The following is a 16,679-nucleotide window of genomic DNA, read 5'->3' as shown; positions in this document are numbered from 1 at the left end:
TCGCAGGCAGCAGCAGCTCCGGTGCGGCTCCAGTCAGAGTAACTTCTTTGCGTCAAGTGTTGCTCGAACAGAAACAACGAAAATGTCGATTTCTGACAGATAATTTGTTTGTTTAGTCGACAGCGCGCGGTACATCCGGACATGAAGGTTTTGTTTCTGCTGCACTGATTTATAAGGACCGTCGAAACAAAGGCCAAGTGAGGGAAGCGATGATGAACTCAGGTAAGTGGCTGGCTTCTCGTTACTCTTTAACTGCTCTGGTTAACGATTTGAAAGTGTCTTGTTTCTACTGACCAGATTATTAAATCTGAAATGATCCAGAATCATGTATTTATTTTTTCCTGACTTTATTTACTTATAACTGTGCAGATAAAGAATCCATCGGATGAGATGTAAACAGTGTAGGGTGATTAGTTAATGCTAATTGGCAAATAATAAAATATAAGCAACAAAACAGATCAAACGGACTGTTATTATATTTCCAAAAACATGTGTATTCAGATATGTAGCATATCTCCAGATTAAAGTCCACCAGATTTATTTTTTTTATAGATTCTTTTGAGAATTATTCACTGTCAGCTGATCAAACTGTGGCTCCCTGAGCCCGGTTGGCATGTCGCTGTTTTGTCCCCCAAAGAAATTTGTAGGACACTAGTTCAGCCAGATGTACTAGTTTACGGGTCTCTTGTCCACCCCCCTGCACCTCCTCCTTCACTTATCTCCCACTCTTCATCGCCCATCTGCTCCTCCTCCTCCTCTGCCTGTTGACATGGGCCAATTAGCCAGATTACTGTGCTGCTGTGTTGAGTGGCAAACAAAACCCATGTGATATTTGAACCCCCCTCGGGGTGGGGTTACTGCTTTACAGCAGTTGCACATTAAGCTTTCACTAGGTTAGGATCAGTGCCACAAAGTAGATTTAAAGAGTGAACTTCCATTAGGGCAACATCTGCCGGACAGCTGGAAATACACCAAATATACCGTGTGGACATTTAGAACATGCCTCTTTCATGGTGTCAGATTAGAGCCATAATCGTTTTCCTTTTTGAGACCTGTCACTGTTTTCTAGCACGTGAGTAAGACTCTGATTCAGAGGAAGTAACTTAATTCCAAATATCTCTCCCCAGGCATGCACAAGCCACCTGTGGCTCCTAAACCAAAGCTGGCCCAGCACCAGAGGCCAGGACTGTCTCCCTCCTTCCCCATAAGAGAAATCCTCTCGCACCCGTCTCCTGGCACACAGAGGAAGGTTAAACCAGTACTAGCCCCCAAACCCTGCCTTTCCAAACTCACTACTGCTGTGGAGTCCAAGCCACTCATTTCAAAGAGCCTGCACCATCCGTCTGTATCAGAAACCCCTCTTCACTCCCAGAATGGAAAACGGCAAGACAACAAAAAACCTGACTGGGATTATATTATTCCCATTTGCCTGTGTAGCCAAGAAAACTGCACGTGCATCAGGAACACAATCAGAGACGAAATGGAGAAAGACATTAAAACGTTGCACAAGGGCAAAACTGAGGAAAACAGAAAGACTGTCCCTACATCTCGAGGCGCGCTGAATAACAGCAGGGGGAAAACAGACAATGCTAAGAGCCAAGAGATGATCACTTCTTCCACGAATACCCACCTCTCTAACCATAGACGTCTCCAGGAGACACCTACTGCAGACAAAGAATTCAACACTGATACCTCCAGTCCTGAGGTGACTGCTAGGCTGTCTCTTCCTCACAGAACTTGGAGCGATGAGGCAAATGCTAACGTAATACCTCAGAGCGCACCTGGACAAAGACCAGAGGAAGATGCTCTTGGCTCAGAACAAACCAGTGTGTTACAACCCACAGCAGTCCCAGCAGCCCCTAGGAAGCCCGTCCCTGTTCCTGTACGACGGAAGCCCAGGACAGCTGTTCTGACCCACCAGGAAAAGGTGGAGAAGGAGAGGGACGAGACTGCGAGCCAGGAAGGGAGGGAAATAAACGTCAAAGAGGTGAAGGTGTCATCAGAGGGGAAGGGCAGCTCATCACTGTCTGTCAGTGTACCTGTTAAAGAAAACAAGCAGCCAATGTTTCTGTCTGCAAGAAGAGCGTGTGCCCCGCCAGCACCTCCGCCCAGGAAAAAGCCTTTTCTCTCTGAACCCGAGAGAGCACCAACCTCTGCTCCTCAAACACTGCCAAAGGACATGGAGGAGGAAGACCTGGGCTGGGACTGCAGCATTTATGAAATGGAGATGTCGGTTGACAAGGACGATGAAGAGATGCAGAAGGAAGGAGCAGATGATCAGGAGCCAGGCAACAGCGACCTCACACATCGCCCTCCTGGCAGTTCACTCAGTCAGCCGGAGTTCAGCCAGCCTTTAGCCGTCGCTGTGGAAGCAGAGGAGAATCGGATGGTTAAAGTCACTCCAAAAAAGCCCAAGAGATACCCAATGGCACTGATTCAGAAGGAATCTTCCGAGGAGAGCGAAGTGGGGAAATCAGGAGATCATGAGAAAAGGCAGGTCCATGATTTACAAGACTGCGTTTTGAACCAGAGAACTATGAGGGAGCTGCCTTTGCCTACAAACCAGAAGCCAAGCAGGAACCTTTTACCGGCTGGAATCACCAAACCTTCTCGCTCCAGCCTGAGCAAACCGAAAGCAAAGTCCTTCTCTGCAGCTGACCTCATCTGCTCTGATGCAAAGAGGAGGAACTCTTTCCAAAAAATACTGGACTTGAAGCTCTCAGTGAAGATGTTACCCAAGCCAGTAAAAGGAGGCCAGAGCCCAGACTCCACTGCGAAGGATAAAGGACAAGATGAATGTCAAAACTTCCCTGAGCATGTCAGCACTCAACGTAAATTCTCCTGCCCGCTGATTGGAGTGGAGCAAAGCGTGGACACGGAGGAGTTTTCTCCTGGACTCAAACAACCTCTCCACTACGAGAACATCCCTGTCTATGAGGAGATATCAGACTACATGAATGTGCATGTGGAAAAGGCAGCGCCGTCTCCTACGCCCTCGTTCTTACAGGCTGCCATCTCGCAGACCTCGCTGTGTAATGACGAGGGCATTTACGAGGAGCAGGATCCATACATGTCCCTGGTGAAAACCACTGATCTCCAACAGTGTCCGACACCTCCAGACTGTGACAGGTAGATCTCGTTTCTCTCAGTACATTTGATCCTAATTTACTCTACATTTGTTATTTGCCCTTTTTGTTCTGAGAGCAGTGCTGGAAAGCACCTGAGTGACTCATCACTTGTAAAAAGGGAAGCTTGGAGAAAACCACATCACATTGTGTCTTTTGCTGCAGCTTCTATGGCATGGGAGTTTGACAACTATGTTGGCATGTGTGCTTGCACAGCCTTTCAGGTGTTGATGAAATGAGGATTGACCCAGTAATTTAAAACAACAGATTATAGGTTTAAAATATAAACTTCACACAACAGGCCGCACTGACACCAGGCAACCTTTAACCTAGAAATGCTCACAGTGTCGCCCTGTTTGCCATCATTGCACTGCAGCTTTGGAGTTTTTATCAGAGGCTAAGAGGGCACTGAATCTCCACCTGGTTTAGTTCCTGAAGGGTCAGTTCATCCAAAAGTGTGAGTTCTGAAATATCAACTGCTGCCGTAATAAATAGAATTGATAGAATTAAATTTCTGATGTTAAAATATTCAGAGAGCCGGAACTGTGTTTCTGTTACTTTGCATTAGAGCACGCTGTCAACAGATTTTTTTTTTATTGAAACTATTTTTATCCAATAAATAGTATTTATATAACTGTTAGTGAAGTCTGTGAATTAAGGGGAAGAAAAGAGACATTGCTGTTGAATTTTCATAATGTTTTAAACCGAGTATCAAAAAACAATCTGCACAGCTACTTACGTATCTGTGTGGATATTTTTTCTTTTTGTAATTTGGGTGGACTGACCCTTTTTAAAAGTTTGGCTACAGCAGTCAGTGTCGAGCTTAATTAGCTCAAGTATTTTTTTTTTCATGTGTACATTCTTGGTAGTAATTTTTGCGGTAATCCTTTGATGCAAAGAATTCCTATGTTGGGCCATGAATGTGCAGTGAGTGGAAGTCATTTGGAAATGAATAGGATTACAGTTTGTGTAACTGTACAGTCTGCCTCGCACAGCTTAGTGTGTCAGGCCAAACTGTGCAGCAATCATATGTTAAAAACACGCTGAACAGCTCACTAACTGAGACCAGTCACGATTAAGTGACAAAAACATTGTAAACACGCCACAGTGCGATCCACAGACGCCAGCTTGTTGCGGTTCTTCTTTAGCCTTGGGCTTTTTCTTTTTCTGCAGTTTGTTTCAGGGAGGTGCCGTTGTTGCAGATGTAGAACTCCCTCTGGGAATTGTGGCATTTTAGACATGCAGTGCATCTTTGGTTCCTTTTTGTTTATGCAGTGTTTTAAAGCTGCAAAGTTCAATTAACAAAATGTGATGATAAGTGATTTGTGTGTGTGTTTTGGAGCTCTTCAGCTTTTGTTGGGCTTGGCAGCATTTATCCAAAACTACTACTCTGTGACCCGGAGCAGGCCGTTGGACCAGAGGTAGTGGTATTTAACATAGATGATGCTTATCATAAATGTTTTTTTCCGCCTGCGTCAAATGCTCCCTTTCCTGTGTTCATAGCAGAAAATCTTGTAATACTCTTGTCCTGACCGAGATTCTTCTTCAGATTATGTGCTGAGACAGGTGTTTTAAGTTTAAACCTCTTCTGTTTCCTCATCTATAAAAAATAAAAAAAAAAAAAAAGCATCCTCACTGTATTGCACTGTTTATACTAGTCATGTGCTATGTTTGTAGATGTGTCATCATTTGCTGCATTCACAGTATTTTTTAATAAATGCCTTCAGTGTGCTTGTGCTCATGCTCTGACATCTGTCCCTGCTCTCCGCTGGCAACAAACTGATCCTTTAACAGGAGCTCAGTCGACGAAGAGGTGGCTCTTGTGAATGAGGCCTCCTTTGAAGATGACATTGCGGCCAACACCTCAGATGAGGAGGACGAGGATGACAACAGCTCCGTCTCAAGTAAAGGCGACCCTGAGCAGCCAGAGGACAGTACGGTGAGGAGCAGACACTGTTAGATTTATGATTCTAGTCCTTCGAAGTGCTCCGAAATATTACCAAGAGTCATCCTACAAGAGAAAATAATGTCTTGTCCTATTGGGAAGAACTTTTTGTCTTTTCATTGACATCGTGTACATCAGCTACATACTGTACCTGATAGAAATTCTACCTGAATGCATTGTGATATATGTGTTTTTGAATTTTTGTTGGACACAGAGTGGACCAAAGAAAAGCAAGATACACCACATCGCCACAGAAATCATGAGCTCTGAGAGTGTGTAAGTCTTCATTTTCTTCACCCTTAAAGTGAAGATTCACTCAATGGATTAAAATACATATTTATTATATATATATATATATATATATATATATATGTAGAGAGATATATATATATATATATATATGAGAGAGAGAGAGAGAGAGACAGAGAGAGAGAGAGATCTATCTATCTATCTATCTATCTATCTATCTATCTATCTATCTATCTATCTATCTATCTATCTATCTATCTATCTATCTATCTATCTATCTTAAATATGTATTTTTTTTTTGCCTTGCATCTTCACACGGGACAATTTTATGGAAAAACCAACATAAAGTGTCTTAGTAAAGGGTTGGACCATAACGTGCTGCTAGAACAGCTTTAGAGCACCTTGTTATTGATTCTCCAAGTCTGACTGCGAAGGCCATGGAATATGATTCATATAATTTCCATACTCATCAAACCTTTCACAACCCTCATGCCCCTATGGATGTGGGCACTGTCATCCTGAAAGAAACCACCACTCACATTTAGATAGAAATGATTTCATCACAGAATAAAGGTGATGATTTGCAGTGACCCTTCCTTCTAAGGGGACAAGTTGACCCAAACCTTTCCAGCAAAATGCACACAGCACAGCATATTGGAGCCAAAGGATCGCCTCACTGTATCATTCAAGCATTTAGGTTCTTCAATTTGTCACCTATCTGTAGTAGCATCTGTCTTTGAGATTTAGTATGTTTGAAATGAAAGGAGTGTTGTTTGTTGTGCTAACAACATTAAAAACGGACATTTAAAATCAAAACGCCGGCATCTTCTTCCAGAGACACTGTTCCTATCGCTCTGGATAATCCACGTACATTGCTATCAACAGGTTTCACCAGGACTATTACTCTGATACAAAATTAAACCTAACAGCACAGATCACACAGATCTGCGTATTATGTAAAGGACATAATTTTTGCATAAACATGTCACTATACATTTTAAATGTATATTTTAATGTTGTAAGCACAACAGACAAAAATCCATTCACCCGCACTTTATTGGGTCGACACAGATATCTCAGAACTGGACCACAAGAAGTAAGTGAGAATACATGTTCTTTTGTCGTATGGGAGAAGCGCCTCTTTACTTGCTCATTATAACTTTGATTTCTTTCTCCCTTTCTTGTTCTTGTAGGTTTGTTAATGTCCTGAAGCTGCTGCATGTTGTAAGTACCCCCTCATGTCACTCTTTAGGGTTATTTGCTTCAACCAAAACCAAGAGCAGAGGCTGTTGTTACTCTGTATAAGTTTGATTTAGTATGTGTCTACTGTCTGAGCCCACATTCTCCATATGTGTTTGATTATGCTAGCCATCGAGGCACACCCCAAGCAGGATAACTCCCCTCTGTTTCGCTCGCACAGCTCACATTCCTCATGGTTTTCTCCAGACGTTCAGCGATAGTGTAATGTGATGGTAACACAACACTCAAATGGGTTTAAACAGAGTCTCCTCGCAGTGTTGTGAGAAATTTAATCTGTCATGAATTGAAGCCACCAAAAGGATTTGATGGTCTGTTTTGATTTACCCCTCTCAAAATGTTTGTGACTCAACTGTACATGACAAAACACTTTAAATGGTATCAGAAGTGTCTGTTGTCAGTATAATTCAAACCAACTTTTAACCACCACTCTCATAATCTGCAGTCACATTCTCATTACTCTGCATATGATGTAAGGAATGAAAAAAGGCATTTAATCTGTTGAGTAATTTAATCACCTTGAAGCTTGAAGGACAGTTAAACCTAGAGGAGAGTCCACAGCCCTGCCAGTGGCTCTGTGATGCTGTACTTTGAACAGCTGTACTTTCAGCTGAAAAACAAATGTGAGCATGCTAACATGTTTATAATGAAAATGCTAATCTGTTGATGTTAAACAGATATAATGACGTTCTTCACAATCTCAGGTTAACACGCTAACATTTACAAAGAACAGCTGATGGGATTGTCATTAGTTTGCAGGTATTTGTTCACAAACCAAAGAACTTAGCAAGTTAAAATATCGACCTGATTTTGGTGACAGATGAAAAGTTTGCTAAAATTAATAACACTTACAATTCATCCTGTGGGCAACATGAATGCATGCACTACATTTCATGACCGTGTTCTTGAGACACTTGACCCAAAGCCACAGATGTCACATCATGGTGATGCAGTTAGAGGAAGGAAGAGTCACAGGATCATCAGAGTCATCAGGACTCATCCTCCGAGAACTGTGAATATCTGGAAGTACATTTTATAGCCATCCTTTTGATGGAGGTTGACGTATCTCAGTCTGGACCAAAGTGACAGACCAACACTGCCATCCTGCAGCCTAGTGTGGCTAAAACACAGACAGTTCATGAAAACAACTTTATTCCACAAATTTCAAGTTTATTTAATCATGACCACAACAGTGGGTTGTGTTGGCATGGATGAAGGACAGTTGAAACGTTCAGACAATACACAGCTGTAGGTTCACTAGATACAACAAGATAAAACGAATGCAGTCTAATACCACACTTCTGCTATAATTCTTACCTTCGTGAAGGTTGTAATATTCAACTGTCAGAAAATTGCTGATTCAGCTTTATGGTAACTGTGGGTGATGTTATTGAATGGCACTGTGTAAGTGAGGTGTTTCTGTTGTTTTTCCTCCCCATCATGTATGTAAATTGGGTGGAAACAAATGATAAAACACCTATTGTAACCTTCACACAGGTGGGATTTATTGCAGGACTGTTTGATTACACTGCATGTTATTTAGCTGGTGACCTGCTGTATATCAAACACAGACAAAGACGAACAAGCCCGAGTTATTTTAAGTGAGCAACTGACAGGGTTTAGACACATCTGATACAATGGAGGCTGATAAATACTTTTGTCATACAAACCAATATGAGCCCCATTTGTGCCAGCTGAATGCCCTTTATTTCAAGAAAAAATTATTGTCATACTTTTTACGTCTTTATTTTCACAATAAAGGATGAGTAGGGTCACATGAGCAGATGCTTGGGGAAAACAAGAACGTAGTAGGACTGAGTCATGACTGATGACTTCTTGCTACAGAGCATAGACAGGAAGTGTTTGGGTCTCTGTAGACTGCAGAGGAAGGATGTCCAGTAATGAAGAACAGTCATGCAAAGTTCAACACAATGTTAAAGTGACTTTGTATTATTTCCATCTCTGCCAGGTACTCAGCCAGCTAAGTGCTTGTGCTATGCTCTGTGTACTTTTGCTGTCAGGTAAAAACCTGGTCTCTAAAATGTCGACTGTATTGTCGAAAGTGTATTGTTTTTGTATAATGAAAACGTGAGTATCAACCAAACTGAAAGAGTCAGTCCTGCTTCCCCCGCTTAATTCTTATCAAAAATATTCACTTCCTGCTGACAGTCTGCAGTCTCATGAAACGTGCGTATTTTTTCCAATACCCAGACACATTATTTTCCACATGGTCCACCCCCTTCAGTCAGCTGTTGTAGTAGGAAGAGATCACATGTGTTATAAACGCAGGAGCTCTCTACTGGAAACTCAGTCAGCAAACACTTTTATTTGCCATTTGTCTCTATAAACCACCAAAAACACTCCACATCATCAGAAAGAGAAGCAGAACCGGCACCCTCAGGCCTGATTCATTGTATGTGGCAAATTTAAAAATGCTTAATGCGAGTCAGGTTTGTGTGAAGGTCATATGACTGCAGTATGACAATTAATGTTGTGAATTTTCTTCTTTCTCTCACAGCTAACACTGATATTTACTTTTAGGTTCAAAGGACCCAAAAACAAAGTCACAAACCAACAGAAACTCTATTTGTGTGTCACGGAGATTTTATTCTATGGATGAGAAAGAATACAACAAAGGATGTCTTCTATGTTTTTTAAACCTCTTACTCCATGCTCCTCACACAGGGACGCAGTAGTAGTGATTGGTCGACAGTTACACACAGTGCTATCTGATTGGTCTATTTCTACAAATTTTAACATATTTACAACACATTGACATATTCTCTCTTTTCTGTGTCCGAGTTTCTTTTTTGACCATTTGACTCTATCGGTGTATCTGACCTACAGGACTTCCGTGATTCAGTGGCTCAGGCATCCCGTGAGAGTGGGAAGCCCGTGATTGAGGAGCGTCTTCTCAACCAGATCCTCTACTATCTCCCACAGCTTTATGAACTCAACCAAGACCTGCTCAGAGAGCTGAAGCAGAGAGTGGCCAAATGGTACAAAACAATTGATCAAAGAGTGTTTTTAAGTTTGTCTGGATTTGTCACTTTTACTGACTCAAAGAGCCTTAATACACCTTTACTTTAGGGCCAAATGTATGCCTGAACTCCTGTCACAGTACCTCTCTGTACTTAATGTTTGGGGCTGTTTTACATGGTGTGGGTTTCACACCTTGGTTTCATTTAAAAGAAATCTTAACTGGCCGGCACTGATCTTCACCCCATCTAACACTTTTGGGATGAACTGGACCGTGCCAGCTAACTAATGCTCTTGTGTCTAAATGGGAACTAAATAATGCACTCAAGTTCTGACACCTTCCCTGAACGGTGGAGGTTGTTAAAGTAGCATATTAATGTACACCATTGTGGTCAATAACCGCATATGGACATAATGTGATGTCCATGTTCTGTTCACCTGAAGAAGACCACATTTTTGAAAATTCCAAAAGCATCACATGCATTTCTCTGTACATCAAGGTGACCAAGCTTATTTCATTCCACTTTACAGGGATGAGAATGCCCAGCTGGCAGACATCTTCCTGAAGAAAGGGCCCTACCTGAAGATGTATTCCACATACATCCGTGAGTTCGACAAGAATGTGGCTCTACTGGTAGAGCAGACTAAGAGGAACCTGGCATTCGGTGCCGTAGTACGGAAATTTGAGGTATAGATGCTTGCTCGACCTGTTTTTTTCTGTCTGAGGGGGTGTGTCCTTCGGGTCAATGATGTTTCATTGTTTGTGCATGTGTGGAGGACGTGTATATGAGCTTGTTCCTCAAAACGGTCTCATTGGTAAATGAATGACGTATTTTTGTTAAGGCCAGTCCTCGCTGTGCCAACTTGGCCCTGAAGCATTATCTGCTGAAGCCTGTCCAGAGGATTCCTCAGTATCAGCTGCTGCTCACAGGTACATCTACGAAAGAGTAATTTTCTCTGCATTTAGTAAATAAATAATTTTCTTGTCACATTCTTTGTTAGTAACCATCAAGCTTTATTTAAATCGTTGTAGTTATGGGCTTCTAAACTGAGCATGTTTGACCAACCTTTGCCGTCTCATTGTAGGCATCATGCTGCCCTCTGGTGTCCAGATAAACAAAAATAGTTTGAATTTTTTTCTTGCCTCTTCAATCCTGATATAATAAGATTTTTGAAGTGCGGCCCAAATCAGATTTGGTGACATAACATGAGCTTTAACATGAGTAAGCTTAGTGTTTCATGATCCTAATGGATCAGGGTTGATCGCTCTGTGCCAAAATATTACTCACGTCACTCTTGTATAATTGCATTATGTAAGTACCTGGAGACCTTTTTTATCCGGGATTGTAGTTCTGAATAATTCCAGGAATTTACTACTCAAGACTGAGATCTTGAAACCCAGTGTGAAATTAGTTTGACCCCTTATCCAAAATATTTGTAATTTTGTTTCAGACTATCTGAAAAACCTGTCTGAAGACTCAGAGGACTACAAGGACACGCAAGGTAAACCCACGTCCGTTTTACATCTGCATGCTACACATTTTCATGATGGTGTCAGTGAAAACATGAACTGTCATGTATGTGATGAGTACCTTTTTTTACATTTTTATCCACTCAGCTGCCCTTGCTATAGTGAAAGAAGTGGCCAATCATGCAAATGACATCATGAAACAAGGGGTGAGAGAAAAAATATAACCTTTAACTTTTCTCAACATGTTAATAAAATGCTCCAGACAGGATGCTGATCCCCACTTATTTTGTCTCAGGATAACTTCCAGAAGCTGATTCAGGTGCAGTGTCGACTGAACGGCCACCATGAGATCGTCCAGCCTGGGCGGGTAAGGCCATAAAGACTTTATATTTGATTTTTCACTGCTGATATTTTGACTTGTCATGGTAAGAAATGCACAGGTGTTACTAAAAATGTCAATTATGACTTCATTCAATTCAAAGGTGCCAATAAATAATTTTATAATAAAATGAATTCATTTGTTTTATGTATTTATACCCGCAGATATTATAAACTCACTTATGCTCATAAGATTAAATAAGAAAAAGTGATTCTCAGTTTTCATGACATTTTTGTGCTCCAGATCTTCCTCAAAGAGGGTGTCCTGATGAAGCTGTCCAGGAAGGTCATGCAGCCCCGAATGTTCTTCCTGGTAAAGTAAACATCTATCACTTCCTTTTCTCATGTTTCATGCTTTTATTAACTACAATAACTGTACCATCTGCCTCAGACAGTCTGCACTCTCCCACCTTTAGTTACGCCAAACTGCATCTGTAAAGCCTGTCAGGAAAGTTTTCCTTTTCCAAGTAAAACATTATTTCGTTATACATCCTGTTGTGCTGCTGCAAGGAACTTAAAGACCAGAGACTCTTGTATGTGAAATCAAGGCTCAAAGGTGATCAAGCCATTGAATGTTTGACTTTAAACTTTGCAGTTGACCCTCATCAAAGTATTTTGAGCCAAATCACAGCAAAAATATCTTGAAATCTATTTATTTTTGTCAATATGTTATTAATTTTACTCCAAACTCTTCTGTAGTGGATTACACCAAACAGAATGGAAAGTCTTAACAGAATAAAAAAAAATGTTTTTTTTTTCTTTGGTTTTTTTTTTGTCATTTGTCCTTTAGTTTAATGACACCTTGCTGTACACTACTCCTGTCCAGTCAGGCCAGTACAAGCTCAACAACATGCTGTCACTGGCTGGGATGAAGGTGAGAACTTCTCTTATTTCATTTCACTTTTCATACTTTCACATTCATGTTATCGCCAGAGATAAGGTCTACACTACACGATGAACATAATTACAGGTTAGCGAACCAAGTCAAGACGCCTATCACAGTGAGCTGAAGATTGAGAGTGTGGAGCGCTCCTTCATTCTCTCTGCAAGGTAGTCATCAGAAACAAAGATATATTTTTGTAATTTAAGAACATGTGCTGTTTCATTATTATAATTCATGTCATAGTGGTGTTTTCCTGTTGATGCGTAGATCTGTGAACACTGTGTAGCTGTTGTGTAGTTATATTTTCTTTTCTCTTCTTGCAGTTCGGCCACAGAGCGAGATGAATGGCTGGAGGCCATTTCCACAGCAATCACTGAGTACACCAGGAAGAAAATCAGTTTTATATCTGGCAAGCCTCCAGACGAGGTCAAATAACCTTGAAAACTACACCTCATGTTTTTACAATGTCTAAGTCAATGTTAGGGTGACTTGTACGAACACTCCTAGTTTGTAGTGTATATATTAGCAGTGATTGATAACTGCTGTGTTTCTTATGTATACCCAGGTAGAACTGGGGGATGGTGGTGACGATGCTCCTTTGGGTTCCAAAGCCCCGATATGGGTCCCTGACCCGCGGACCACCATGTGTATGATCTGTACCTGTGAGTTCACCCTAACGTGGAGAAGACATCACTGCCGCGCGTGTGGAAAGGTGAGGTGACAAAAAGTGCTGAGATGTTCACTAAATAGTGTCTCCATTCATGTCTCCAATGTAATTTTAGAAAGATTTTTCATTAAAAAAAAAAAAAAAAATGACACAAAGTAAGATTTCCTGTAACCTGTACTCAAAAACAGACATTGTTGAAATGAATAGTTTGAATTTGGGGAATATGCTAATTCACTGTCCTGCTGCGAGTTGGACAAGAAGATAAATGCAACTCTAATATCTCTTCGGTAAATAACTGGAGCCAAGCAGTTAGCTTAGCTCAGCAATAAAACGGGAAATGGCGCACAACCAAGTGGGTTTTCTATGACATTCGCGGGGCTGAGCAGCGCGAATTCATCTCCTACAGTCAAGGCGGTCACCCCCAAACTCTACTGTGACGGTCTGAGGAAGTTGCGTGCGCAATGGCACTTGGGTTCTCCAATGCGCCCACTCAGCGCAACGATAACGCACAAGTTTCTCGCCCACAACAACACAATCGTAGCTCCCCACCACCTCTGCTCACTGGACGACTCCCTGCTGCTTCGCTCTGTTCCCGAAAGAAGTTCTCACAAACTCCGATGTGCGCCCACAGCTTAAGTTTTAGGTGCATAAAACATCACCGACGCATTTGGATTACTGCTCGCACAAAGTGCGGAAACCTCTCTCCTATCACGGTGCTGTACGCGCGCACAAGCAGCAGTCTGAAATTATTCATCCATCCTCGTATCTATGGTTAATAATGAATATGATGCCATGCATATGCCTGTTTAATTTTCTGCAACATTGAGTTTTATCTGATGTGAGATCATGTTTACTAATAAAGTTTCAGACATTGTGGTGACGGAATTTCTGTTATTGATTGGTCGGAGTGGCTATGGTGGCTAGGCTAACATGATCTCCGTTAACTAGGGCCAGCTTTAATTTTTGCTTTCGGCACATCGATCGGTGGTAAAGGAGTGACATACCACTCGGGATCGGTACATAGTGATATACCGCTGAAGTGATTGTTATACTGATGCAACAGTCGCTTTCCCATCTCGGTGCTGCAGCCTGAAATCCTCCGGAAACGGAGCTAAAGTTGACGGACCAGCTGATGACGCTATTTCCGTAATGTTTGGGCTGCAAGTTACACTTCAGGACTGCTCCTTAATTTTGTTGTGTTTTCTCTTTCTGTATTTGTGTTTTGCACTTCAGGGTTTCTCATGTTTGTGGTTGTGTTTTCTTTTTGTTTTTGTGTTTTGCACCTCAGGACCACAGGTTTTGGGGAGTTTTGGCTTTTGTTGTTGTTGTTGTTGTACTGTATATGTTTTGTACTTCAGGACAGCTCATTTTTGTTGTTGTGTTTTGCCACCATAGCGTACTGACATGTAGTGTTGTCATTCACATCATCTCAAATCAGCATATCATCCATAATGTCAAACTACAGTATTTCTATGAAAATTGGACTGAGGATTACATTGGTATTACTTTGGTAAAAGAATACATTTTTTTAATTTTACTTAAAAGATAATGCATTTTTTGTTTTACCATCCCATCAGGTGGTGTGTCAGTCTTGTTCCTCCAACAAACACCGTCTTGAATATCTAAAGAACCAGTTAGCTCGAGTGTGTGATCACTGTTTCCTCGTTCTTCAGGAGCAGAAATGTGAGTCTGGCTTCTATCCAGCACTGTTCACGATCTAATCCCAACACATTGATGCTCATATTTTTTACAAGTCAGTCTGACACATCATTTTCTGTGTTTTCAACCTCTGCATATTTCTGTTTGTCAGGTGAGAGGGACTTTTCAGCAACTGTGTCCCCAGGAAGCAAAGCTGCCTTTGCTTTCTCCAGGAAGCAGAAGAAGATACCTGCGGCCCTCAAAGAGGTAGCTGATGCTTTGTCCTGATCCAGATTTCATTGTTATATTGATCTGAAAACTCATCAGATGGGTTTTACTTGTTTCAGGTGACAGCAAACACAGACAACTCATCCATGAGTGGGTATCTGCAGAGATCAAAGGGCAATAAAAAGCAGGGGAAGAGGCTGTGGTTTGTCATCAAAGACAAAGTCCTGTACGCATACGCTGCAAGTGAGGTAAGGTCCTCTGGCTTGTATCAGTAAAAGCTCAGTATCATATTATAATCGGACCAAAGGGAATTGACTTCACATTCATCCAACGTTGGTCTGTTATCATTTCTCCATGCAGGATGTTGCAGCCTTGGAGAGTCAGCCCCTGTTAGGGTTCATGTTGAAAGTTGATTCTTCAGAGAAGTTGCAGTTTAAACTCTACCACAAAAACACATTTTACTACGTTTTTAAAGCTGACAATGTCCAAACAGCCCAAAGGTACAGTCAGAAAAAGAGATTCCTCTTATTGTTGTATGTTGTGACTGCAGTAATACTAATAATAATCTTTGTTTTTAAACAGATGGATCAACTCATTCAAAGAAGCCACTGTGCTTTAGTATGTGTTGACAGTGTGAAGCTGATCAGTGCATCTTTTCAGCCTTGCCTGAAAATGTTTTACCTCAGTGCTCTCTGAATTCTGCAAAAAGCATCTGGAGACACCATATTGGTTGCATTGAAATGAAAACCAAAATCTAATATTTAATTTTATTTGTTTATCAGATTTACTGTAGTTAGCTTTTACAGTTTTTAGAGCCCTCCTCCTGTGGAGGTGGGTTACACCCATGTTATTTTTGTATGTCAACATGAATCTTTTTCACCAGCATTTATGTAGTTTTGACTACAACTTGAGAATTACGCTTTGATTTTGTTACATTTTGATTTTTCTAGTATCCTGCTTGGATCTACATGGCACCGATTTTTGAATAAAAGACCATTTTCTCGAGATTTGTAATGAATACTTTCACAACACTTTGATTCACATTTACTCGAAGTTTTAAGAGGTCAAAACAAGTCATGTCGATGTTTCTTGATTTTGGGGGATTTTTTTTTTTGTTATCACTTGAGATGTTGGTTATAGAACACACAATGTACACTTTTCAAGAAGCTTTCACTTTACATTAATAAGGGTTTTTGTAACTTTGATTCTGACCCTGAGACTTACTGGTGTATTGAGGGTAAATTCACTGTTTTGGAATAACTGTAACATAATGAGTTTTGCACTGTAAATAGAGATTATTGTAAATTAAATGCAACCAAACTCCCATGAATCAAATTTCTACCACTTCAATTCTGTCAATGTAATAAATACTTGTTTTACTGTGCTTTTTGTCAGTCAATTTTAGCTGCCCATTTAAATGATTGAATGTACCATAATAGACAGCAAATGGGAAAATGTATCATCCCATAAATACTCATTACTTGTTACTCTTTATGTAAATCATTTTTGACTTTTATAACACTGTACTTTTAAATGACTTAAATATTTGTGGGTTAAGTTCGCCACTTAAGGGGAGAGTTAAGGGATGCCTGACTAACATCTAGACCATATTAAATGTGGCCCAGATCTAAAACTACTAAACCTGGGACTCAATTATCCCAGAGAAGAAATATTTTTTTTAACTCGGCTTCTAATTTGTGAAACCTTTTTTTCTATTTGTGAAAATAAAAGAGGGATATTTCACCGCTCCCCCCCCCCTCTTCTGCAGTGGTCCAGATCTAAAACCACCAAAACTAGACAAATCAAACACTTTAAATGATGTCGTCTACTCTTAACCGAACTAGTAACGTCACTTTTCT

The 16,679-nt window shown here is 40.9% G+C and overlaps 1 protein-coding gene across 1 annotated transcript; it reads left to right on the top strand.

The window, feature by feature from the left end:
- The first annotated feature begins 108 nt into the window (after positions 1 to 108).
- Positions 109 to 16,198, top strand: LOC138619001 (FYVE, RhoGEF and PH domain-containing protein 6-like). The gene is made up of 21 exons (XM_069695163.1): positions 109 to 222; positions 1,128 to 3,129; positions 4,920 to 5,064; positions 5,285 to 5,346; positions 6,513 to 6,543; positions 9,424 to 9,575; positions 10,087 to 10,243; positions 10,399 to 10,486; positions 11,008 to 11,058; positions 11,174 to 11,232; positions 11,322 to 11,393; positions 11,649 to 11,717; positions 12,195 to 12,278; positions 12,375 to 12,454; positions 12,611 to 12,713; positions 12,853 to 12,999; positions 14,532 to 14,637; positions 14,765 to 14,859; positions 14,940 to 15,068; positions 15,181 to 15,320; positions 15,403 to 16,198. Exons 1-21 carry the CDS (start codon positions 210 to 212, stop codon positions 15,437 to 15,439), a joined length of 3,822 nt encoding a protein of 1,273 aa, XP_069551264.1. The 5' UTR covers positions 109 to 209; the 3' UTR covers positions 15,440 to 16,198.
- Positions 16,199 to 16,679: the final 481 nt, after the last annotated feature.

This window comes from Brachyistius frenatus, unplaced genomic scaffold (genome assembly GCF_029030835.1).
Source record: "Brachyistius frenatus isolate BFR_SWC_R1_liver_20210118 unplaced genomic scaffold, ASM2903083v1 Contig_19, whole genome shotgun sequence".
Lineage (NCBI taxonomy): Eukaryota > Metazoa > Chordata > Actinopteri > Embiotocidae > Brachyistius > Brachyistius frenatus.
This window is presented reverse-complemented; position numbering and strand designations above follow the sequence as displayed.

Bases quoted from the DNA above. Each gene is read 5' to 3' on its own strand.
- LOC138619001 (XM_069695163.1), top strand. The intron at 11,718-12,194 runs GTAAAGTAAACA...TTTGTCCTTTAG, and splicing joins AGCCCCGAATGTTCTTCCTG to TTTAATGACACCTTGCTGTA. The intron at 13,000-14,531 runs GTGAGGTGACAA...CCATCCCATCAG, and splicing joins ACTGCCGCGCGTGTGGAAAG to GTGGTGTGTCAGTCTTGTTC.